This window comes from Pistacia vera, unplaced genomic scaffold (assembly GCF_008641045.1).
Source record: "Pistacia vera cultivar Batoury unplaced genomic scaffold, PisVer_v2 Contig778, whole genome shotgun sequence".
Taxonomy (NCBI): Eukaryota; Viridiplantae; Streptophyta; class Magnoliopsida; order Sapindales; family Anacardiaceae; genus Pistacia; species Pistacia vera.
In genome coordinates this window covers 130,505-141,070 of record NW_022196643.1, presented here as the reverse complement: position 1 = coordinate 141,070, position 10,566 = coordinate 130,505, and the positions used below count along the sequence as shown (strand labels likewise).

The 10,566-nt window shown below is 36.9% G+C and overlaps 2 protein-coding genes across 2 annotated transcripts; one reads left to right on the top strand and one right to left on the bottom strand.

Annotated features, from left to right (window-relative positions):
• Nucleotides 1–481: 481 nt before the first annotated feature.
• LOC116116489 (protein unc-13 homolog) lies at nucleotides 482–4,604 on the top strand. The gene is made up of 5 exons (XM_031402555.1): nucleotides 482–626; nucleotides 858–1,285; nucleotides 1,632–2,975; nucleotides 3,068–3,254; nucleotides 3,322–4,604. Exons 1-5 carry the CDS (start codon nucleotides 482–484, stop codon nucleotides 4,293–4,295), a joined length of 3,078 nt encoding a protein of 1,025 aa, XP_031258415.1. The 3' UTR covers nucleotides 4,296–4,604.
• A 304-nt stretch (nucleotides 4,605–4,908) lies between these two features.
• Nucleotides 4,909–9,802, bottom strand: LOC116116500 (protein NRT1/ PTR FAMILY 5.2-like). The gene is made up of 4 exons (XM_031402565.1): nucleotides 9,544–9,802; nucleotides 8,643–8,860; nucleotides 6,102–6,667; nucleotides 4,909–6,003 (listed from the first exon to the last, which is right to left on the bottom strand). Exons 1-4 carry the CDS (start codon nucleotides 9,656–9,658, stop codon nucleotides 5,115–5,117), a joined length of 1,788 nt encoding a protein of 595 aa, XP_031258425.1. The 5' UTR covers nucleotides 9,659–9,802; the 3' UTR covers nucleotides 4,909–5,114.
• Nucleotides 9,803–10,566: the final 764 nt, after the last annotated feature.

Below are 10,566 nucleotides of genomic sequence, written 5' to 3'. Positions count from 1 at the left end.
GTTCCTGGAATTTAATTTGTTCCTGCAAAAACAAATAATATTTTAATTAATAGAAACAACCAAACCGAAAGATTCACTTTCTCCCCTTCCAACATTCTGCCAAATGGAACCCAACATTATACCATATGTTATTATTAAATAATTATCTAATAATTGATAAAATTTGATATTTTCTGGTATCAAAAGAACAATAATTTAATTATTTGACAACAAAAATCATATGGAAAACAAAAAAAAAGAGTAATTGTCGGGAAAACAAAAATTTCAACAAATACTATTCATGGAGGTGGATTACCACCCAATGTTCCTCGAATTATACGCTTCTTAATTAACACATTAACGCTGTCATCTTAAAACCCACCACAAATCAAAATTCTCTCTCTCTCTGTATCTTTAATAATCATAGGGATGCACCCCTTCTCTTCACTGTCTCTCCCGCCAGAACTAGATATTGTTGATACCTGACTCCACTTCTTCATAAATGACCCGCCGGGACTCTCCCTCCGGCCCGGCCACCGCTGACTCCGACCTCTTCTGGCCCTTCGGTAAACTCAACAACATTGACGCTGATGATATCCGTGAAACAGCCTACGAGGTCTTCTTCACTGCCTGCAGATCCTCTCCAGGTTCGTTCCCAATTAAACTTCAATTTTATTTTATTTTTTTATTTTAATGTAAAAAGAAGAGTTAAATGACATTTTTCCCGTGAGGTAACTGATAAGACTAAATAACAAAACTCTTTCTTAAATTTTAAGTGTAAGGTCGAATGAATTCATTTTGTTGTTTCAGAAACATGTGTTAAATGACGTAAAAGAAATTTTTTAATAATTTTTTTTTTTCATTTTATTTTTTATAAGGTTTTGGGGGAAGGAACGCGATAAATTTTTATTCTTCGAATGATCATAGTAATGGAGAAGGTGGAATCGGGTCAAGTTTAGGGTCGCCAAGCGCTGGGGGTCGCATTAATGGGGTGGTTCAGATGACGCCTACGAGTAGGATAAAGCGGGCTTTGGGGTTGAAGATGCTGAGGAGGTCGCCGTCGAGGAGAATGTCTCCCGTTGGAGGTGGAAACACGGGGCCGACCTCACCAGGAAATGGACATGGACATGGGCATGGGCATGGATTCGAGAGGACTAGCCCTGCAAATGGGCACAACACGGCTCCACCACCGGCGAGACCGAGGCGGCCGTTGACGTCGGCGGAGATCATGAGGCAACAGATGAAGGTGACGGAGCAGAGTGATAATAGGCTGAGGAAAACTCTCATGAGAACCCTCGTTGGCCAAGTACGTAAACCATCACATTCATAACAACAATAATAATAATAACATTTATATTCATGTTATTTGCTAATTTCATTAATTAATTTGCAATTTTGCATGACAAGGTCTCTATAATTTGACATGAAATAGATTTAATTTTGGAAAAATATAAAATTAATCCTATTATAATAAAATTATATCGACGTCTGATATTATTTTCTTTGGCTTTTCCGTCAACTTTGAAAGGTACAAATTAACAATGTAGTCAACATCCATAAGCGCTAAATTAATTATGAATGATTAGAATTAGATTAAGTTAATATCGATTAATTTTAATTAATTAATATATGTTAATTATACGTGGATGCAGATGGGTAGACGAGCGGAGACGATAATACTGCCATTGGAGCTGATTCGTCATCTGAAACCATCAGAATTCAATGACTCTAACGAGTACCATTTTTGGCAAAGGCGGCTGCTGAAAATTCTAGAAGCCGGACTCCTCCTTCATCCCTCAGTTGCACTTGACAAATCAAACTCATTCGCCACGCGCCTCCGTGAGATTGTCCGCACCAGTGAAACCAAACCGATAGACACCGGCAAAAACTCTGACACAATGAGAAAGCTATGCAACACTGTAGTTTCCTTGTCCTGGAGAAGCCCTAACGGAACTCCGACTGACGTCTGTCACTGGGCTGACGGCTACCCGCTCAATGTCCACCTTTACATTTCTCTTCTTCAATCCATATTCGATACAAGAGACGAGACATTGGTTCTTGACGAGGTGGACGAGCTTCTGGAGCTTATAAAGAAGACATGGTCGACATTGGGGATCAACAGACAGATTCATAATCTGTGTTTCACATGGGTTTTGTTTAAGCAATACGTTATGACTGCATTATCGGAGCCGGATCTTCTTTGTGCCGCGCATACGATGCTGGCGGAATTGGCGAATGATGCTAAGAAGTCTGATAGAGAGGCGCTGTATGTGAAGATGTTGTCTTCAATGTTGGGGTCAATGCAAGGGTGGGCGGAGAAGAGACTGCTGAGCTATCATGATTATTTCTATAGAGGAACAGTTAGTCAAATTGACAACCTTTTGCCTCTGGCTTTGTTGGCATCGAACATTATGGGAGAAGATGTTACACTCACTGATGGAGTAGGTAAAGAGAAAGGAGACACAAAGGTTGTGATGGATTCGACTGCGAATCGCGTTGATCACTATATCCGATCCTCGGTGAAAAATGCTTTTACGAAGATTATTGAGAATGGGAATATGACAGCAGATGTAGATGGGAAAGAGATGGGGGCAACAGAAGCTCTACTTCAGTTGGCAAAAGAGACGGAGGATTTGGCATTGAGAGAGAGGGAAAGTTTTAGTCCTGTGTTTAAGAAATGGCTCTGCATTGCAGCTGGGGTTGCGGCTGTGACACTTCACCAATGCTATGGAGCCGTTTTGAAACAATATTTAGCTAGAATGGGGACACTAAAAAACGAGACGGTTAGGGTGTTGCAGAGGGCTGGAAAGCTTGAAAAAGTTTTGGTTCAAATGGTGGTTGAAGATAGTGCTGACTGTGAAGATGGAGGCAAAGGCATTGTCAGAGAAATGATCCCGTACGAAGTCGATTCGATCATTTTAAGGCTCTTGAGAAAATGGATTGATGAGAGGATAGCTAGAGGAAAAGAATGTTATCTCAGAGCAAAAGATTCAGAAGTATGTTTTTAATAGTCTGCTAAAATTTTTTAAAGATATCTTTGGTTTGTGATGATTAATTAGTTGATTGACTGCAATTTTTCAAATTTTAGACATGGAATCCCAAGTCGAAATCAGAGCCATATGCGCAGTCGGCTGTGGAACTAATGAAAATGGCAGAGGAAATTGTTGATGATTTCTTTGATATACCAATAGGAATTACAGATGATTTGGTTTATGATCTTGCAGATGGTTTACAGCTGCTCTTTAGAGAATACACTACCTTTGTTGCATCATGTGGTAAGATTTAAAATCAAGAAATTGAGTTACTTCTGCTTTAAGTTTCATGATTTCATCTATTTTTCAGGAGCAAGACAGAGCTATTTGCCCACGCTCCCTCCTCTTACACGATGCAACCGAGATTCAAAGTTCACCAAACTTTGGAAAAAGGCTAGCCCTTGTGCGGTTACTGTAGATGATACAAGTCAAGTTCAAGGAACAAATGAAGGTCTCCATCCACGCCCATCAACAAGCCGAGGAACACAACGCCTTTATATTCGTCTCAACACCTTGCATTATCTTCTCTCCCATATCCAGTCCCTTGAAAAAACACTAACCCTTTCTCCAAGAGTTGTTCCTTCACCGCATAGTCGTTACGCTAACCAGAGGCGCCATAGTAGCTCTTCATACTTTGAACATGCAACAAATGCTATTCAATCAGCCTCCCAACATGTATCAGAAGTTGCAGCATATCGCCTCATCTTCCTCGACTCAAACTCTGTCTTCTACGAAAGTCTCTACCTTTATGATGTTGAGAATGCAAGAATTAGGCCTGCATTGCGCACTCTGAAACAAAATCTCACTCTTTTGAGTGCAATTCTCAATGACCGAGCACAGGCGTTAGCCATAAAAGAAGTTATGAGGGCGGCCTTTGAAGCGTACCTTATGGTTTTGCTTGCAGGGGGATCCTCGCGGGTGTTTTACCGGACTGATAATGAGATGATTACAGAGGATTTTGACAGTTTGAAGAAGGTATTTTGTACATGTGGAGAAGGATTGATATCTGAAGATGTGGTGGACCGAGAGGCGGAGACAGTTGAAGGGGTGGTAGCATTGATGGGTCAGCAAACTGAACAACTAATAGAAGATTTTAGCATTCTTTCCTGTGAAACAAGTGGTATAGGAGTTGTGGGTACAGGGGCCAAGCTACCAATGCCACCAACAACAGGAAGGTGGAATCGATCGGATCCAAACACAATACTCAGAATATTGTGCCACAGAAATGATCGAGCTGCAAATCAGTTCTTAAAGAAGTCGTTCCAGTTAGCGAAAAGGAGATGAAGATGATCCTTTCTTATATATTTCAAATAGAGGGATTATATACTTATTGTGCATTCTAGTACAGACTTTTAATCATGTTACCGGAAATGGAACTAGATGAATATAATATAGGCAGCACATTGTATCAAAATTCTGTTGACTCAAATTCTATATGAACATGTTACTGGGGGTTGAGAGACCATAAGGTAGAATTTCCCATCTTCATTCTTCATAGCTCTAGGCATTATTTAACTTAGTGCAAGTCTGGAAATATTTAATCAAACATACAGAACATAAGATGTTTATAAAGTCAGGTTTTCTCTCTTTGTATATGCTGTCTAGGGCCATCAATTTTTTGAGAAATGATGATATACAACGCTTAACATTCTTGTCCATTGACCAAAACTATCCCTTCATATACTATCTATAATCTCCGATTCATTATTTTGTTCAAACCAATTCTGGTCGAGATTTGATTTTTCTTCTTAAATCTGAAAATTTCAAGGATTCACCATTGCATAAATGTGAAACCAGCAATGTGATTATAAATATGGTTATGCTGTTGTTCAGCACCAATACTTGCAGGCCTTCATACAACTATACAACTATTACAATTTCTAGACTCGTTCCTCTATTTTTTTTTTTTTTTTTTTTTTCTATGTCAGGGCCAGAATATTTTTACTGACTGAGGTAAAACAAACTTTAACACACACCCCAAATTAAACCATCCATTGAAGTTCTGTCAGCAGTCTGGTCAGGAAGTTTAGCTTCTTTTATATAAAATTATTACCAACATCTTCAACTTGCGTCTTGTTAGGATTTTTCTTCTCAGTGAATCATTCAATGTTCTTGTGTCCCAGACACTTCATGTCTTGATTCCCTTAATCTCATAACTTTCAATTCCTCTGTAAGCACCTCCATTGAATTCGAAACTTCAGCCTTGTACACATATGATCTTGACACAGCCAAGAAGAAAGCTAAGTTCAAGATGTTCAATATCGCGAAAAATGCATAGTAGTAGTCCAAATGAGAAGCATTTAGGTTGTTCAAGATCCATCCTTGGTGAGCATGCTCCTGAGTAATATGAGAAACCGTCGAAAGAAGAAAGCTACTCAAGAAATTTCCAATTCCTAAAGTAGTCATTGAATAAGAAGTTCCAAGACTCTTCATACTTTCCGGCGCCTGGTCATAGAAGAACTCAATCTTGGCCACCTCCAGGAATGCATCAGCTGTTCCCATAAGCACAAATTGAGGAAGTAGAACGAATATCGTTAAAGGAACTTTGCCTCCATTTTGAACTACTCCATGCTCCTTGGCAACACTTAGCCTATATCTCTCTGTTAGAGATGCAATTGTCATGATAAAGATATGCAGAACAAGGCCAATTCCCATTCTTTGAAGGAGAGTGATCCCTCTAGGATTTTTCGTCCACCGTCGCATAATCTTGACAAAGTATCGGTCGTACAAAACGACACAAACAAGCATTGAGATAGTCACAAATCCAGCTAAACTTGCAGGGGGAATCTTGAAGCTGCCAACAGCTCTATCAAGAGTAGTGCCTTGCTTGACAAAAAGGGTGTTGATCTGCGCAACCATTGTGCTCGGAACAAATGTGGCAATCAAGATTGGGATCATTCTCAACATTTGTTTAGTTTCCTCAACTTGTGTCACTGAGCACAGCAACCACGGATCAGTTGAGCCTGTTTTCACTGCAGCTTTGTTAAGGAACCTGCATACATGAATAAGCATATAATAAACATGATCTCATTAACATATAATCATAAGAAAACAAGGCTAATTATGATTGTTTCTTCAAGATGGACTGACCTCCAAGTTGGAGTGGAATCAATCCTGAACTTCCCTTTCTTTGCATATTCTTCCAAGTCAAGTTCATAGAGTTCTTTGGGGTCACTAGGCAGTTGCACATTCCATTTTCTCAATGCAGCAACAATCACTCTTGCCATTCTTGTAAATGGGCTCCCTGCTGGAATCCTGTGTCTGTAAAAGGGTGTGCCAGCCAAGAAAATCCCAATGGAAATCGCAAGCCCAAGAGTTGGAAGGGCATAACCCAATGTCCAGCCCACATTGTCTTGTATGTACACAAGAACTGTGTTGGCAAAGAGTGTCCCAAAGAAAATACTAAACATCCACCAGTTGAAGAAGGAAAGCTTATGGGCCTTCTCTTTGGGCTCAAAATCATCGAACTGGTCCGCACCGATCGTCGAGATATTCGGCTTAGTTCCACCGGTCCCTACAGCTAGAATATATAGTGCAACGAAGAAGACTACAATCTGTAACGTCGAGGCCTCTTTACAATCTGCTACATTAGCTTCATTGCAGGCAGGTGGCTTTAGCCCCGATAGTGATACTGATAGTGTTAGTAAACACATCCCCTGCAAGTAAAAACAGGTCAAAAGACTTTAGAGACCGTTTGGCACATGTTCTTCCAGTAGAGCTTATTAGAGAAGAATTTTTGTAAAAAATATGTTTGTTATTTAGTTAAGAAAATGTAAAAGAACTTTCTAGTAATAATTTACCAGAAAGGGTTTTAATTTAAAAGAATAGAAAGTCAAATGTATAAAATATAATAGGGATAAGTTTGAAATTTTAACATTTTAAATAAGATCAAAAATAGCTTATAGGAAAAGTTCAAAATTTAACCACCGTTTGATGAGTTGATGGTAAAAGAGCAAAAAGAAGTTTTATAAACTCTTGAGTTTGAATCTCCTTAGACACTAATAGGAGTGACCACTAGGACTCTTACCTGATCGAAAGTTCCAAGACACTGAAGGGTTAGTTGAGGTGCACACAAGTTGATCCGAATACTTTCGATGATATAAAAACAAAAAAAAAAAAAAAAACAAAAATCCAAATTTGAACTTTTTTTCTGAAGCCATAAAATAGTTAACTTAAAATGATAAAATCCTATAAACCCCTTTGAATGCTATCAACCTAATTAAAAAAATTTCAGATATACTGATAACTTTAACTAAACTCTTTAAGTTGATAAATCTAACCAAGCGTATTCTTGGTTTACCTTAAAATTTCAAGTCACATAGCACAAACCAAAAGTGGCTTTGATTATTAAGGATTGTAGCAAATAAATGGGCAAAAGGTATTCCTGATCTACACTAATATTTATGCATTTATATAATAAGCCAACTTGGTCTGAACTGTCTAACCTAAACCGATAGAGATGGTTGACTCGGGGTAAGTTTAAGAAATGTGTTCGGAAATCGGACAGGACACTGACCAAGAACTGGAATACAATTTATATTTATCTTTCATGTGCTTGGTCTTGAAAATTACTATCAACTTGGAGATGTTTATGAATTATTATACCGATATTATTAGTATCAGACAACAAGCACTTAATATTATTGTAGAAAGGAGACAAACGACAGCTTCCTACCTTGCCTTATAAAACAGAAATGGTTGGTCAAACAATTCGTGCTAATTAACAAGTATATTTTCCATGCAGAAATGCAGGATTTTATTATTTGAAGTTATCAGCTACGGCTACCTACCTAGCTAGCTAGCTAGGATAGATAATTTTCAATTAAATAATTTCACACTTCCTATGATATTTAAACCCGTAACTCATGTGGTTGGTTTTGGTTTAGGTTTCATGAAAATACACATACATGTTTTAGAAAACTATATTAAAGTAAAAAAAAAAAAAAAAGTGTGTATCATACTATAACGATTTAAAATATTGACTTAAATCGAGACAAATTCTTGATCCTATATAGTTGTTTGCTTTTCTTTTTTAGATGCAAATGCTCTTGAATGATGTGTTAAATGTTATTATTATTATTATTATTATTATTTATGATTGAGATTTAGAAATTATCGATCAGATAAGAACTTTAATGGTTATCTCTATTAGTAACCAATAAAAGATTTAAGTCAAAACCTCTTAAATAATACACTTAAGAGTTGAGTGGCCTGTATCAAACCACTCGATCACGCAGAAGTAATTCGTGTTAAATGTTATTGATGGACACTAAAACACACATATTTTGTCAAACTTTTATGCATTAAAAACTATTAATTTTTTGTCTTTCATTGTTAATTAGCACAAGTAAATGAAACTCCAAATTTTAAGAAATTCGAGTATTTACTCATGATATATATATATATGTCGATCAAGAAAGAAAATAAATTGGAAATCGAATATTAGCATGTTACCAATCTCGAAAACAACATGTTATCAACCACGTTACCAAACATGTTTACCATTTCTATTATAGTTCTGAGATTCCTTATTAATTAATATAAGTTTGATGCGAAATGTGTATTTTATGTAAAATACGAATATACGCAGGAGTATTAATGCATGGAGATACATAAATTAACTGTACATACCAAGAGATAAATAATAGAAGCGATAACGAAGGTCCAGTAGCGTCCAAGATGAGCATCTGCAAAATACGCACCCAAGATAGGAGTGACCCAGACCGTGCCAACCCAGTTGGTGACGTTATTAGCCGACTTCACCGTCCCCTGATGGAGCTTGTTTGTCATATACAGTACCAAATTTGACGATATTCCATAATACGCCATTCGTTCAAATACCTCATACACTGCAAATTTGTATTCATTTCCAGTCAAAGTTAGCAGACCATTTTGGTAAAATTTACATCAAATGGGGTCCTTGAAAACTTTAGTTTTTGTAAATTGTCTTTAATCATTGAACTGGAAGTTGCTTTTAGCCTTTTACTGTTTAGAAACAGTTTAATGAAACCCAGTAGAACTCCAAATAACATGAATACACAAAGAGCTTCAAATTATATCATGATTTTTAAATTTATATGTAGATGGGCTGTATTAATTGTTATTGGCCGGCCACTGTCCAGGATCGAACCTGAACAGGAAGAGACAGCTGGAAGATGAGATTGGGTCTGTGCCAGCAATATAATGATAGCCACAGATCATCCATAATCATAAATGCTATTGATTATGATGAACATGTTTCTTTCTTTATAATTTTTAACTTTTTTTCTTCTTCAAACTTTGAGTTTTGAACCATCCACTTCACAGATTCGAGAAAAGCTAGCTATATAGCTTTCATGTTTTTCACGACATATAGTTGCTTTTCTCGTGAAGTGCCCTTAGCTTTAGGTTACAGAAAGTCCTAAAAGAAATGAGCGGAAGGCTCAATCTCAAAACATGCCCAGCCAGTACTGAACAAAAACACACACACACAGAAATAACACAAAGAGACAAATAATAGAGGAAGAGAGAATGCAGAGAGAAATATATATACCAACAACAAAGGAGCAAGCTAGCCATCCGCCTCTCTTGGATCTGCGAACTGGGTTTCCTTTGAGGTCCACTGTACCATCTTGTGTGTAATCCGCAATGCCTTCTTCAATAGCCATGAATATTGAGCTAGTTCTGCTTACTTAATTTCAGAACCTGATCCTAATACTTTTTGTTTTGTTTCTTAATTTTCTCCTTCGTAAGCTGGAGAAAGTTTACTATACGATTATTTTCTTGTCCAATCTCAGTCCATCTATTGGACCTTTTTATAGACCGCAATTTATCTCTCCATTGGGACACTCCTAAGGCGTCAGGATAATTACCAATGCGCCATTATTCAACGCCTGTTAGCTTCCATTGACTTATACGAGTGTCCCACCTCATATTTTCTTAAGCTAACTTAGACAATTGGACTCGCAAGTGGGCAGCGTAAAGACAATTAAGTCGTCTTCTACTACCAATTTAATGGCGTATTTGACCATCTATATGTCCATTTAGCTTAAAATAATATATATGGTTATAAACCTTTCTCACTAATTTTTTATTGCAAATACTACGTAACAGTTTGTAATAAATCCTGATATTAAAATTTAATGAAGAAAAAAAAAAGAATTTGGTAAGTAATACTTGACTTTTATTGCCCTGTTCAACCGTTTGATATTATTTTGGATTTTATGATTTGATAATTTTATGGTTGGTTTTGATTAGGTAAATCATGCATGTGGTATTTTATTGAATTTGTTCAAGGTATGTAACCTAATTAAATCTTGTATAAGGGTTTATTGATCTTTTTAAGTTACAAGTATGATATAATTATTATTGTTTTTATTATAACGTATTACTAGGTAGGCAAATATTGATTTGGTTGACCAGAAAGGCTACGACCAATCTGTCTTTCTAGCATACGATTTAATACAATTGGACAGCAAACACAACCTTATAATCATGTTGAACTGTTGAAATATGATTATTAAAACCTATTAAAAATAAATTAATTTTTTTTTGCATCCTTTCAATAATTACAACA

Coding starts and splice junctions, on each gene's coding strand:
- LOC116116489 (XM_031402555.1), top strand. CDS start 482: ATGACCCGCCGGGACTCTCCCTCCGGCCCGGCCACCGCTGACTCCGAC. Junction 2,976..3,067: donor TCAGAGCAAAAGATTCAGAA/GTATGTTTTTAA, acceptor TTCAAATTTTAG/ACATGGAATCCCAAGTCGAA. Junction 3,255..3,321: donor TACCTTTGTTGCATCATGTG/GTAAGATTTAAA, acceptor TCTATTTTTCAG/GAGCAAGACAGAGCTATTTG.
- LOC116116500 (XM_031402565.1), bottom strand. CDS start 9,658: ATGGCTATTGAAGAAGGCATTGCGGATTACACACAAGATGGTACAGTG. Junction 8,861..9,543: donor AGCTTGCTCCTTTGTTGTTG/GTATATATATTT, acceptor ACAAATTTGCAG/TGTATGAGGTATTTGAACGA. Junction 6,668..8,642: donor CTTCTATTATTTATCTCTTG/GTATGTACAGTT, acceptor TTTTACTTGCAG/GGGATGTGTTTACTAACACT.